Source organism: Pan paniscus, chromosome 17, assembly GCF_029289425.2.
Source record: "Pan paniscus chromosome 17, NHGRI_mPanPan1-v2.0_pri, whole genome shotgun sequence".
Taxonomy (NCBI): domain Eukaryota; kingdom Metazoa; phylum Chordata; class Mammalia; order Primates; family Hominidae; genus Pan; species Pan paniscus.
Genome location: NC_073266.2, coordinates 94417576 through 94432916, shown reverse-complemented (window position 1 = coordinate 94432916; position 15341 = coordinate 94417576). Strand labels below are relative to the sequence as shown.

General features: G+C 42.6%; 1 protein-coding gene across 6 annotated transcripts in view; it reads right to left on the bottom strand.

Moving 5' to 3' along the window:
• ZNF236 (zinc finger protein 236) overlaps positions 1 to 15341 on the bottom strand; it is a 157684-nt gene that overhangs the window by 90491 nt on the left and 51852 nt on the right. For all 6 annotated transcript variants that reach the window (XM_055102380.2, XM_034944088.3, XM_063597369.1 and 3 more), the window contains 4 exons: positions 14300 to 14472; positions 11800 to 11943; positions 9642 to 9845; positions 8451 to 8679 (listed from right to left, as the gene is read on the bottom strand). In XM_055102380.2, the coding sequence (XP_054958355.1) occupies positions 8451 to 8679; positions 9642 to 9845; positions 11800 to 11943; positions 14300 to 14472 (750 nt within the window). The remainder of the gene's footprint in view (positions 1 to 8450; positions 8680 to 9641; positions 9846 to 11799; positions 11944 to 14299; positions 14473 to 15341) is intronic.

Genomic DNA, 15341 nt, shown 5'->3' with positions numbered 1-15341 from the left:
ACTATTCAAGCATTTTGAAAAATAAGATATCAAGTGGAAAAAAGTAACCTAAAAAATAACATCACATTATATTATACCTCTAGCAGGAAGCCACTCATCCTCCTAGAAAACAATCACACAGATGCCTGTGCTTGTTTAAAAGACACAGAAGACAGTAGTGGTGCGCTTCCCTGGGGAGGGGTGGCAGAAGACCCCTCACAGAAGTTCTGTGGACACCACTGTGTCTTTTGAATTGTGTGGCATGGGCATGTTTCACCTATTTAAAAATAATTTAAAAACATATATATTCATTAAACACTTATTATTGGTCAGCTACCACCATGCTATCCACTTTACATGGATCCTCCCATTCATTTATCTTCCATTTACTCTATCCTTAGTCCCACCTTACAGATGAGAAGTTGACATCTTAACTGACTTGCCCAGGACCAGATGGCCAGTGAGGTCCACGTGATCCTAGCGCCTAAGTGCAGTTTTCTCAAGGAGGTCTGTCTTCCCAGTGCTACTTCAAGCACAGCATGACAAGTGCCAAGCACCATGCCAGGCATCAAGAGGTATCTGCCCTGGAAAGGACTGTGGTCTAGGGGAGAAGCGGGTAGGGCAGTGTAACCAAGCATGTATGGCAGAGCATCAGAGGTGCCAAGACAGATGTGTGCATGGATGCACACTAGGAATGCAAAGACAGTGCTGATTACTTCCATAGGAGGAGGCTCAGAAACTTCTGCAGAAATAAGGTGGCCCTGCAGGCGAGCTTCGAAGGCAGATATTTGCCAAGAAGGACACGGCCTGAGGTATATTTATCAGATAAAAGCAGCAGCAAAAGCCAGGTGTGAAGGTGAGTCCCAGAAACCTCCAGTTCAATATGGCTGGGGTACAGGATGCCTGGTGGGACTAGCAAGAGTCAGAAGTGCAGGCAGGGCTAAATTACAGAAAGCCTTACATGCTGCAGAAAGTTTCTTGGCAGGAGAGGAAAAAAGCCTAGACGTGTTCTCTTCAGTCTTCAATTAGCTCCCATGCAAGAGAAGGTGCCATAGACCACCCAGCCAGCTTTATCTCCAGCATTAGCTGGGCCGTCAGGAGGACAAGGACGACCAAAGAGGAAGACCACTGGCCAGACATGGGTAGGGGAGACAGACAGGGGGAATGCAGTGACCAGAAAAACATCTGTGGGTTCTTCCGTGGGATCGGAGAGCACCTACTGTAATCAGAAAACTCCAAGTAGAGCACCTGGGATGGATGACCCTGCTCTTTTGGGACAAAATCCAAATGCTGGTTCCAACAAAGGACCCTGGCCTGCTGGGAACATCAAAAGATTCCCCCAGACGCCTGACAGGTACACACAGAAGTTCTAGCCCAGACGACAGTCAGGGTGACACAAAGTCTTTCTGCTTTCAAGGACCAGAACATCAAATATTCAGAAGTAACTACTGTCCAACATCTAATTAGAGAGGGACTCATATCTCAGCGTCACGCACAAATGCAGACTCCTCAGCCACAGGAGACCTTCACGTGAAATACAACAGCTTGACTCACCTTCTTGACTTCTGTTACAGAATATCTCACTGCACAGCCTAAGTGTTTGTTTGTTTGGTTTTTGAGACGGAGTCTCGCTCTGTCGCCCAGGCTGGAGTGCAGTGGCATGATCTCGGCTCACTGCAAGCTCCGCCTCCCGGGTTCATGCCATTCTCCTGCCTCAGCCTCCCAAGTAGCTGGGACTACAGGCACCCGCCACCATGCCCGGCTAATTTTTTTGCAGAGATGGGGTTATACCATGTTAGCCAGGATGGTCTCGATCTCCTGATCTTGTGATCCACCTGCCTTGGCCTCCCAAAGTGCTGGATTACAGGCGTGAGCCACTGTGCCTGGCATTTGTTTTTTATGCTTTTTTTTTTTTTTTCTAAACACTCTCTCAGTAGCAGACCTACTAGAACACTGGGAACAGTGCATTCGAACCTGGTGGAACCACGGCAGCAAATCTTACCAAATAATCATTATACAAATCAGAAGTGACAGGTCAGTGCTGGGTCTTGGGGCTTCACACAAAAGCCTCTGATATGGTTTGGCTCTGTGTCCCCACCCAAATCTCACCTTGAATGCTAATAATCCCCACATGTCGTGGGAGGGACCTGGTGGGAGGTAACTGAATCATGCGGGTGTGTTTCTCCTGTGCTGTTCTCTTGACACTGAATAAGTCTCACGGGGTCTAATGGTTTTATAAAGGGCAGTTGCCCTGTACATGTCTCTCTTGCTTGTAGCCATGTAAGATGTGACTTTGCTCCTTATTCACCTTCTGCCATCATTGTGAGGCCTCCCCAGCCATGTGGAACTATGAGTCAATTAAACCTCTTTCCTTTATAAATTACCCAGTCTCTGGTATGTCGTTATAAGCATGAGAACAGACTAATATAGCCTCTTACATAAACCTGGCCCTCAACCAATGATAGGTTTATAGATATGCTGCTAGGACTGGGTTAACAGAAGCACGTGACTGGATATCTGAAACTGTAAATCGAGGAACGGACCCTGCTGATGAAATGGAGCTAGTAGAATCTTTTTATTTATTTATTTATTTATTTATTTAGACATGGAGTCTCACTCTGTCACCCAGGCTGGAGTGCAGTAGTGTGATCTCGGCTCACTGCAACCTCTGCCTCCTGGGTTCAAGCCATTCTCCTTCCTCAGCTTCCCAAGTAGGTGGGACTACAGGTGCGCATCATCATGCCCAGCTAATTTTCGTATTTTTAGTAGAGACAGGTTTCACCATGTTGGCCAGGCTGGTCTCGAACTCCTGACCTCAGGAGATCCACCCACCTCGGCCTCCCAAAGTGCGGGGATTACAGTTGTGAGCCACCGCGCCCAGCCAGTAGAATCTTTTTAACAAGTACTACAGTCTGCTGGGTTTTTCAGCATTGACCACGAAGATGATGTTGATTTCCTGGCCAGGTTTTCTCAGCTGGTCACAGGAAAGAAACAGTCACTGATAGTTAGCTGGACTACGTGAATTCAGAATGGGGATATCAAGAATGCTCAAGAGGCACTAGAAGCTGCTGAAACAAGGATGGCACTGACGCTGTGGTGACTAGCTCTTGATGACAGGACCTCCTCTAAGATACTGGCTTTTGCTGTGATTATGTTCAGATTTTGAAACATCTTAGAGTGCTCTTAGATCAGCAGAAAGCCGGCACAGCGGCAATCATGTTAGTTGCCACAAAGGAACTTATGATGAAGACCCTATCTTTGAAAACGAGAGTAACAATGAAGCCATGTTTGTCAACTATAAAAAACAACAGAAGTTACTGTTGGACCGGCTAGCTCAAGCTTCACCAAGTTACTGCTGACTCCTGCGCAGTTTATATTTCGACACCACAGCACTGGTAGGCTACACGGTTTACAGAAGCTGCAGGAGCAGCAGGCTTGCTATAGAAATTGGCAGAAGCTCTTCCAGGATCTCATGGTGCCCCCTTCTCAGGTGCTGGTTCAATGGCTAGTGCTCTGCAAATATGACACAGCCGTTGGTAATGTCAGGAGTTAGCTCTTATGTGTGACATGAGTTTTTCGGAACTTGTCAGACAGGAAAGTTCTTTACCGCTGAATCTCAACACATTCCGTGGGTATTAATGGCTTTCTTAGATCACAGGGGGTCTGCAACACTGTAGCGCAAAAGCGTGCAGCGGAACTGCTTGGCAGTTCTTTAGATTTGTCAGATCTCTCAAGAAACAATGAATCCTTTCACTGAGGATATTCTCAATAGAATAGAAGACTTATCAGGGCTTTCTCCACTGAGAATGGTTAGCAGTCCTTACTGAAGAACAATAATCAACTATTTGTTTACAAGACAGCCGGAATACCAATTATTGACAGCAAACACCCATCAAAAAGGAAGCAAGCATTAATTGAGGAATCTGTGGACTCCACTGATGGAAAAGTTTAAACTTCTGTTAGGAACACTGATGCTGACCGCAGGGGAAGAAAGGTAGGCATCTATAACAGACTGCTTCAACCATGGTGCTGGACTTGCCAGAGCAGCGAGCAGACTGGGGAATGGCGTGGCTGTTCAGAGGCTCTGAACTGTTTACAGATATTCTCATCAGCCCTGAGCTGTGCCTTACAGAAGGATATGCTCAGAAGCAGAGGTCCCATGTTCTTCCTCATTGCATGATTACTTGCCTGGAGGAAGAAGTCCTTCTGTTCCTCTTGTCTGCTCAGACATGTGCTCAAAGACTATGAAGGAAGAGACCCCCAGGAACTCATTCCTTTTATCAAGCAGATTACAGCCAAGCCTAAGACATAGGTATCCCCATTTTACGACAGATGTTCATGCCTCTGCTCATGCAGTTGTTGAAGAATTGCTCTGACCAGCAGGAGAAAACAACCAGTCTGCTGCTGAGAAAGGCAGATGCTGCTGAGGAGTTACTTTGCCTCCCTTCTGTCAGTCACAGGCAGTGGAATGAGTGAAGGTACAGAGAACAGAGAATGAGTGCTGGTTACTGTCTCGCAGGAGCAGCTGAATATCCAGATCCAAGTGCACAGAAACGGGTTTTGTCCTTCAAAGTTGAGAACCTCAGGGAGGTTTGGAGGGACTGTGGGATTTCTTGCTCCTCTTTATAAGTGCATTGCCCCCATGTGGTTCCCAGAACCTTGAAAACAAATCTCTGTCCTGGCAGACGCACAAACAGTACTGCCTTATGTGGTTACACAGTGACACTGAGAACAGTGCATCTCCGATGCAGCCCAGGATGCACTGAGCATCTTCACCAAGGAAACCTGCCCTCCTCGCACGCCGCCCCAGGAATGATTTAGGACTTTTGTCAAGTGCTTCAGCAGCCTGAGGCTAAAGTTTTATGAGAATTCTTTAAAGGTACTCTTCCAGGGCGGGAACCCTAAGGACTGCATCTCCCTGGGTCTACTTCACAATGAGAATTCCAGTTAATAATTTAGGGGGGAAAAAAGCAATTTTTGTGTGCCATTCACACTAGTATTTTTAACACTGCTTTGGGCTTACTGCAGTACACTTACTGAGGATTTTCTGATATGAGGTCGGTTGCACTCATGGATGCAGACCCCACGGAGAAGGAGAAAGGCTACCTGCACTTAGCTTTTACGCAATTATAAAAATCAAATTTATCTGAGCTGTAAGAACTTGGCAGACCACAAACAACAAAAGAAGAACATGGGAGGTTTGTTACAGTGAATGTTTAAAAAGCACACTTGCAGAGATAATAATTTCAAAAAGCAGATGAGTCTAAGAGCCACACCATCCTGGAGCCCGTGGACTGAAATAGGACAGTAGGATGCCAGCCAATTACAGCCCAGTAGAGTACACCGAAGTTCACGGCAGTGACCCCAGGTCATCAAGAAGTGGCTAAGTTAACAAGACCACACTCTGATCTAAGAAGGTAAAGTATGCAAGGACTTTTAGAAAAGTTTCCACACACAATAGTTTCACTATACCATACCATTTTCATCCTTAAAGGAGTCAATCATCAGCTTTCCAAAACACCATTCACCATGATTTCTAGATAGGCAATATTTCACCACGATAAATTTCTTTTTTTTTTTTTTTTTTTTGAGATGGAGTCTCACACTGTCGCCGGGGCTGGAGTCCAATGGCATGATCTCGGCTCACTGCAAACTCCACTTCCCGGGTTCAAGCGATTATCCTGCCTCAGCCTCCTGAGAAGCTGGGATTACAGGTGCCTGCTACCACACCCAGCTAATTTTTTGTATTTTTAATAGAGACGGGGTTTCACTATGTTGCCCAGGCTGGTCTCAAACTCCTGACCTCATGATCCACCCACCTCGGCCTCCCAAAGTGCTGGGATTACAGGCACGAGCCACTGTGCCCGGTCATAAATTTCAAACTTTACTAAAAATTCACAATGATTTATGTGTCACAAGTTGCATGATAACTATAAAAGCATTTGTTAAATTTTTAATATAACTTCTTCAAACCAAGCAAATCCCGCCGAAAACATTCACTCTGACAAAAGTGAATAAATCAAAAGCAATAATTTTACATGGCGGAGTATGCTTAACTTAGGAACGTAATGAAGGTTAGTTATAAGCAATTAATGTTATGACTTACGAGACAAGAATAGTTTTCCTCATGGTCTTTCTAAGATATCAAATGATACTCCATCCTTGGAGAGGTATTTTCAGATATAATCACTATGTTAAAAGTACACTAGTAATTGAAAAGTTTTAATTAAAAGGAACATCTTTATATAGAAACATGTCCCCAGGCTAAGTGTGGTAGCCCATGCCTGTAATCCCAGCATTTTGGGAGGCTGGGGCAAGAGGATCACTTGAGGCCAGGAATTTAAGACCAGCCTGGGCAACATAGCAAGACCTCAGCTCTACAAAAAGAAGTGTTTTTCACTAGCCATATGTGGCGGCACATGCCTGCAGTCCCAGCTACTCAGGAGGTCGAGGGAGGAGGATTGCTTGAGCCCAGGAGTTCAAGGCTACAGTGAGCTATAATTGCACCACTGTACTCTAGCCTGGACAACACAGCAAGACCCAGTCTCAAAAAAAATAAAAGTCCCCAATGGTTTTCTCATCACCATATTAGAGAGGTCACTTAAAAAAAAAAAAAAAAAAAAGCACTGGCTCCAACTTGTACTAGGGATCCCATGAATGTAATGGGAAATTATTAGAACTGCATGCACTTGCTCAGTACTCTACATGTGTATTTGATTGATTCAAGTAGTCCAGAAAGTACCTAATTGTTACCAACTCTGTAAACACAGCACCCCAAACTAGAATACCGTACAGGAAGGTTTCTTGCAATTCCATGTGGAATTCCCTGGCTAGTACTTGGTGCAGGGAGAAAGCTGCTTCCAGCACATGCGGGTGAAGGTCTGGAAGGAGCAGCATGGGGTGGTGCTCACCTTCTCGGTCTAAGGACCATGGCTATGTGTACTCTCAGGAAGGAGAAGGTCTGACGTGGCTCCTCACTCAGTGGCTTGCTGCCCATGTGAAAGCATCCGATTTAGCACAATGACTAGAGACAGTGGCCCGTGGGGCTCAGGCGGGCACTCGCACAGAGGTAACAAATCTGCATCAGATTCTCAGGAATACAAAACACACCTGTAACCTGGAAGACTACCACACAGCTAATCGAAATACACGGAAATGGCTCCTGTTTTCCTTTCCTGCCCTGCCAGATACCAGGAAACTGTGCGGGAGAAACTGCTTAGATTCCAGCATCCTGTCTTTCCTTGGGGAGAAGAAGGCCAGATCAAGGGGAAGAAGAGCCTGACTAGTGTGGTTTGAGAAACAAGAACTTCAGAATCATGTTATACATGAGAAAATGTATTCTAGGAAAGAAGTGTTAACAGAAATGGCAATGTTATTCCATGCTTTGTAGCAAGAATGCACTTGTTCCCCAAGACAACTGGGAAAGGTTTTCACAGAACAGTTTTGCCAAAAACACAGGAATCTGTCTTTTTCAAGAAAGATGTAGTAAATTCCTGCTCCTGTAGAAAGAGCCATATTGAGCACTGTGGGGTGTTCAGAAATGAAAAGGCTGTATTCCTGGCCAGAAAGAGCTTATTACCTAGAAGGGATATTAGACTGCATCTGTGCACAATTAACATGAGAGAACACAGGAATCCTAAACACTCTAAGTGCTGTGGGAGGTAGGACAAGGAAAAGCACCCCTCAGAGTCCATCCACGAGGAGGAGCACTGAACATGCTTGAATGACGGAGCACTGAAGATGCTTGAATGACGGCCAAGATTTGACAGAGACCAGAGGAAGAGGTAGAAGGAAGGCATCCTTGCTGCAGAAAGCCTGCAGAAAGCATGATGTGCAGAAACACAGGGATGCCTAGAAACAGCAGGAATCCAGTTTCAGTACAATGTCTAATAAGTTTGTGCCTAGAAGCACAGAGGGAGGGCGGATGGAAATGCAGGGGACAGGTGACAGGATACTCAGGAGCCAAGAAATGGATCTTGGCGTGTAATGGGAAATGGTGAGGCGTGGAGGAGGGAGCTGTGCTGCAGGGGTCCTTTGATGATGAAGAGGAAAGGACTAGTCAGAGGCTACTAGAATCACATGGCTGGATGCCAGAAGCACCAAGGGTGAGAAGAACTGAAGCAGAGCCGTGGATCTGAGTGGAGAGGAGGCGCCTAAGCAGGGCAGAGAGAGAACAGTCGGAGACAACAAGCTTTCAAGGGAACAGACAGAGACAAGAAGCTTTCAAGCCCTGGCGAGGAGTCAGGAGAAACTGAATACAGGAAAGAAGCCAGGTTAAAGAAAAGTGATAAGTTTCAGGCATTTTATGGCTGTCATTCTTTTTAATTTTAAATACCAACCAACTACAGCTAGCTACAAAACATTCAACAAACATATCCTATCACCTTCAGAAGAAAAAAGAAGGGCACATTTCTTAAAAACCAGCAATATGCTATCCCAAATGTCCAAACTTTAAAGTTTAGCAAAATTACCAGGTAGAAACGGTGACTTCTTCTTTATCATTTTTTTTTCTTTTTTATCCAGTTTCTCCGGGCTTTCCTGTTCTTTTTCTTGCTCTGCGTCTGTGGGGTCCGTCTGCTCATTTGAAACGCTGGAAACATCTGGGTTTTGAGCGTGTGGTGCAGAGGTCTTGGCATGGCAGGAGTCATTAGGATGTGCTGCAGCTGGAATTGAAGACAGCCCACTGTTTTCTAAGGCTTGCTAAGACAGAACAAAACTAAAAGGTTAGAAGGTAACGATGGCCCAAATCTGCCTACCAAAATCAATCAAAAGCTTTACCTATAGAATTCTAATTCCACTCCAAGAAATAAGAATCTACAATTCCAAGTCATCACTTGTAAGTGAGGCTTCCAACCCTTTGAGGCTGTAACGTCCTTTCTGACGATATGACATCTTGCCCCCACCCAAAATAATATAAACATTTACATTTCTAAATTAAAGGGAATTAAAATTTATTTGACTTTCAGAAATCTTACCTCACACAACTTTGGTTGTCTCTAAATAGTCTTGGGAATCCCTATTTTAAGGCTTTTACACTGGGTTTAACTTTCAGGTATCGGCTGTAGAACGACACCCTGAGATTCCTCATACCCCTGGCCAGCTCTTCCCCATGAAGGTACAGGAGGAAGGTTAAACAAGTAACAGAGAGACAGGAGGAGTGAAGAGTTAGTGTGAAGTCGCGGTGGACTAGAAGGCTGGGGGCTCTGCGCTCCTGCCCCCCTCCTCTCCCACACGTGCAGGTGCTGCCCACACACCACGAGAGAAGGCCAGGCAGTATGAACGCTCTCAGAATTGTCAACACCCATGACTGTCTCCAAATCATAAACCAGAACCTCAAGAAAGAATAAAACACTTTTTCCACCTCTGTCAACATAAATAGATACAACTTCGGAAAAGCCTGTTCTTTTCAAGTAAAGTTCACTTATGGAAAAAAAATAAAAGTTTGTGATTTTTTTTTTTAATGTATAGATGAATAAATCATTTGAATGTTGCGCCGTCCATAAGCAATTAAGTAGGCATATTAATTTCTTTCGGTTCAGGCACATTTTTCATGAGGATACCCTGACTTTGACAAGCCCTGCAGATTTATTCTCAATTATCATCCCTGGTTTCTGACCCAGCACAAGCGCGTAAGCCTCACACCGCAGGGAAGCGTGCTTCACCTGTAAAATGTCCTGGTTGATGCCCACTGTGATGCTCAGCTGCTGCCCAGGCTGCGGGGACTGCCCCGACTCCACCGGCGCCGGCTCTGAGAGCTCCAGGAGCTGCTGGATGACGTCGCTCACCGCCTGGGAGCTCGGCTGGCTTGAGGCCGACGTGGCTTGGGCTTCCGTCTGTTGAAGAGGTAACGTCTGAAAGAGTGTGGCCTGAAACACAGAAACATTTTCATTAAAAATACAATTTTGCTCTTCAATTTAAAAAGGAAAATTAAAAAAAAAAACAGGCAATACCCTCCTTAAGGGTGTTAAAATCTAAGAGTATCCTAAACATAAATTTTAAATATAATGCCTCACTGATTCTTGTGTTTGGCACGATATTGGCTCTTAATATACTCAATACATTGTTCTAATGCAATTTTGTACAGTTTTTTCCAGTGAGCATAGATGGCAGATTGAGCACGTGAACCCTCACCTTCCTGTTAGCCCATAAAATTGAAGTGAAGGAATTTTTAAAATATCAAGTTATACAAATTTAAAAAGTAGGAAAGAAACCACTGCAGTCAAAATAATTCAACACATTTGTGAAAAAATTCTTCCTGCAGGGAGACTGGAGGAATAAAGGCGCTGTAATGCTACAGCCAAGAAAACCTAAGTCAGAGGAAAGGGCTGTGATGGGAGAGAGAGCCAGTCCCACCCCTGCAGGGCTCGGGAATCCGAAATGTCCCATCCAGAAGAAAACGGATGGCAGGGAAACTACCCATACGACACTGTGAGGGTGGGGACAGGACACTCTACCTTTGTCAAAACCCGTTGAATGGACAACTCTGAGAGTGAACCCTGACAAAAACTATGGACTTTGGTTACTAATAATAATATATCCACATTCGTTCACCAGTTGTAATAAATGTACCCGACCGATGCACCATGTCAGAAATGTGGGAAACTGAGCACAAGAGAAGAGGAGTATATGGTAGCTCTCTGTACTTTCTGCCCAAATTGTCTGTAAAAACTGCTATGTTCTTACCTGCCCAAGTAAGAGTATAAGGGAGATTCCAGGTTTCTAAATCCCTATAATTACATTTCTTTTTATTGAGAATATAAATGTTTAAAATGATCTGGACTATTTTTCTAGATTATTCACTACATCTATGTTTTGATTTGCATATTGCCAAAGGAAATGATGAAAACTAATACTCGGTTGATTTACACAACGTTAAAAATTGTATTTAAAAAAATTCAGACCAAAATAGAATTTTGAAGACATAATTATTGGACTCTAACTATTCTCCAGCTTTATAATTCATTTTACAACATTCTACCTGGTCAAGAATATATTGAGGAACTATCCCACACTGCAAATATTATGAAAAAAGAAAAGAAAAAACAAACACTAAAGGTAAACCTAATGTTTAAAAACTAAGTATTAATTAGACTTATTTTCCATACTGGTAGGAGGCAGCTGTTGACATAATACAACCAAGTAACTGCATTCATAAGCATACATTAAAACTTCCGACACTTTTGTATTTAATGTCTACTACTATTAAGATAACTATAGTTGATGCTTAAATTTTACCATTTATTAATCTGTTGAGAGGGTAGTGCAGTACGAGTAACTAAATGAGACTGAGCTAAAGATGCCTACAGAAAAAATAAGAGTGGGTGTATGTCCCTGTGTGTGTGTGTGTGCGCGTGCACCTGTGTCTCTCTGTGTGTAGGCATATGTATTTAGAGTCATACAATTTTTAACTACATGTACTGAAAAATATAATTTAGTTTCAAAAGTCCAAAGACTTAGGAAAAATTATCACTGTCACATAAGAAAAGAGAAATATTACCTACAAAGGATAATTAATTCTTAAATTTTAATTTAAAGAATATTCAATAATCATCAATAATACTGTAGAAATCATCATTTCACAAATTAATGATTACAGTTTGTCTTATTTTCACAGGTTCAGATGACAGTCTGAATCAGTCATCTAATTATTCTCAAATTTTAAAAGATTGACTTTCTTTAATTCTTTAAAAAGTAGCACCTTTTCTTCATATAAAAAATTTTCATAGCACCTTTTTGCTACTAAATATTCAATTGTAAAGGTCATATTTAAAATGACAGATTTTAGTTTAAAAAGAAGTTCTTCCAAATTACTAAACTTACCGTTAAAACATGAGCAGTCTCTGTAGAACTTGTTGAATTCTGTGGCCCACCCATATGCATCTTGCTGATATGCGTGTTTAAGCTGCCTAAACTTTTAAATACACAACTACATTCTGTACAGTTATAGGTAGGACCATTCTTGACCTTAAAGAATAAAAAAGAAAAAAATGATGTTTTACAATTAATTGTTAAATTTAAACATCTAAATTATGGTAAATCATAATTTACCATTCCATTCAAAATGACAGAAATAATCTAACCCTTCAACATTACCTTTTTTCTTTTAAATTAGATAGTTCTAGAATCAATGACCCTACTCTTTAAACAATATTGCCGGTATAAGATGAATTGAAATTTCAGTCTTTTCTATAAAATAGAAATTATTCAAGAGTGAGAAAACACATTTTTCAATTATTGTAATTTAACAAAAACAAACTGTCAGGCATAAGATGTTCTCAGTTTTTTAAACAGTTGAATACAATGTTCAATAGCAAAGGCCAGACAGTTATATATAAATACATATTACACCAAATATGCTTTCAGATGGCCAAAACCACAGAGGTTAGGAAAGATGGTCATAATGATATATGAACTTTTCATCAATTTTGATATTCTGTATCAACAACTAATTTTCTTTTTTTCTTTTTTTTTTTTTTTTTTTTTTGAGATGCTCTGTTGCCCAGGCTGGAGTGCAACAGCGTGATCTCGGCTCACTGCAACCTCTACCTCCCAGGTCAAGTGATTCTCCTGCCTCAGCCTCCCAAGTAGCTGGGATTACAGGCGCCTGCCATCGTGCCCAGCTAATTTTTGTATTTTAGTAGAGATGGGGTTTTGCCATGTTGGCCAGGCTGGTCTCGAACTCCTGACCTCAGGTGATCCACCCACCTCAGCCTCCCAAAGTGCTGGGATTACAGACGTGAGCCACCACACCTGGCCTAACAACTAATTTTTAAAGCTATGATAAATCCAGAAACCATGGAAACCAGTAAAATGAGTAAGAACAGCTGTGAACAGAGAAAATACCTAAAATATTCTTTCTCTGTTACTAAAACCCAGTGTTAGTTATTGTAGAACTATGAAGGCTAGCTTGAAAACCCATTGGCCCCTTCCGAACTTGAGTAAGACTTCCATTCTGTTTCTGGTGCCTCTCTAAGAACCAAATTTAGATTCTTACAAGATTGGATAATATTTATGAACCAATCTTTAGAGGCTCTTTCTGGAACAACCCATTCTAGTACAGGTCCGAGAGCACTTCTCAGTGGCAACAGGTGAGTCTCTGGGCCCTTTAGCATGGGGGGAGTTTTCTAAACTCAGGAGTACTGACAAGTACCTCACAAGGCTCCTCTAAGGTTCCAGTGAGGCATTTCTGTGTGCTACACAAATAGACGATCCTTCCTATGCAATCATCTTCACCCAGAGGCAACACCACAAGAATGACTTACAACAGCCCAAATTTATTCTTCCGAAATCTAAAGGTAACCTCAGTACCTCACTAACACTGACATGCCTTCCTAATGTCTCTGGGTCTTAGATACTAAAAAGATTAACTCATTGAACATGGAACTCTGAATCTGTTCATAAAACTACGTGAGATGTGCAGGGTTTTTTTCTCATTTTAGATTCTCTTTTTCATTTTAGACATTCTGTTTATCTAAGATCAAAGACAGCTTCTACTTGTTTTTATTAAATTTGGATAGTGAGTATTAACTCTAAGTTCACTTCAGTGTTAGTTAAGGTATTATTCTAAGTAAAAAATTAAGAGATACACATTTGCTCTCAAGAATATGATAGTTTTCATTCTGCAAAATCATTCCATAGGATATACTGATCCATGATAAAAGTATTTGTGTTGTTTAAATATTTCTTTATATTCTACAATTAGAATATAAATCAATAAGTCATGATGGTTAGTTAGAGCAAAGGTTGACCTGCTTTACAGAAATACTTGCAGAGGATCTACACATCAGTATGCTCTGTAGACAACAGAAAATTACCACAGGAAATCATCATTTTAGTCGAAAGACTGGACAAGCAGCATGGAAGGAAATGAACAAAGCAGGCCTCTGTCCAAGAGGGAACGGACATGTACCATATGAGCTCTGTAGTATTAGCAGTAAGAAAAACACTTTTTTTCCCCAATTTTATTTCTTATCTTTAAATTTCTTACACTTGCCTGTGTTTCAAGTTTGCTAAAGGGATGAAATACATTATTTAGAATGACAGACTATAACTAACAAAGGTATTAGGATTATTTTCAAATATTTATTCCCCAAAGCCATGCTGTCAGCAAGAAGACAAAAAAGATAGTAGTTTATATTTCTTCCACATGTAATAAACCAAAAAAATTCCCACATATGTATTTTTTAAAACAGGGTCTGCTCGGCACAAAATCAATCTGCATTTTTTTAAATGGAAAAGAATTTCTCAGGTACGTTTATTAACCCAAAAGATACCTACTGTCCCCTGTGAAATATCGCTTATGCCCCCAACCCGTGTTTACCTCTGAGTGGACTCGCTGCACGTGCGACTGAAGATTCCCTTTCTGAGAGAAGGCGGCAGGACAGAAGGCACAGGCATGGGGTTTTTCACCTGTGTGCTTGATCATGTGGGTCTGCAGTGCCCCCTTCTGGTTAAAAGCTTTTCCACATTCACTACATTTGAACGGCCTTTCACCTAGAGTGGGAGAAAAATGATCAAAATATAATTCCATATTGTATGGGCATCTTACAGATTGAAAAGAACAACACTGAAGTTACCCAAACCTATCCCTCCAGCCAAAATGTCTCCCCAGAACTCTAGATGCATATATACAAGTGTCTACTTTAAATCTCAAAATTAACATGTCAAAACTGCACTTGACCATCTCGCAAACTGCTCCACCTGTGGGCTTCCCCAGGCAATGCCATCCTTCCAGGGGATCAGGCAATGCCATCCTTCCAGGGGATCAGGCAAAAAACCTTGGAGTCATCCTTACCTTTGGTTTCTCTCACGTCTCACACTCAATAATAACTTCAAAATACACCCAGAGCAGCCCTGCTTCCCGTCCACAACCACCACCCCAGGGTAAGGCACTCCCCCATCACTCAAAGCTCCTGAAACCACCCCCAACTTGACTCACTGCTTCCACCCTGGCCCCTTCCTAGGCTGCTCTCAAAACAACAGACAAAATGACCCTCTTTAAGTCTGAGCAAGTCACTTGTCTGCTGAAAACCCTCAATGGCTTCCAATCCCCCCTAGAGTAAAATCGAAGTTCTTCTAATACTCAGTAGAGGAGGTGCCAGTGCAGTGCTTCGCACACCAGCTGTTGTCAGCTCCCCTGCCCCTGCTCTCTTGTTCCCTCTACCCACTTCTGCCACTGCCCTCAGACACACCAGGCAGGTTTCCACTTCCGGGCCTCTGAAATCCGCCGCCTGGGTGGTTCTCGCCCCAGTATCCCCAAGGCTTGCTCTCTCAGATTCTTCAGGCCTTTGCTCAAAATCGCCTTTACACTGAGGACTTTCCGGTCCATTCCATTTAACATTAAAATCTCCTGTGTCCTCCCT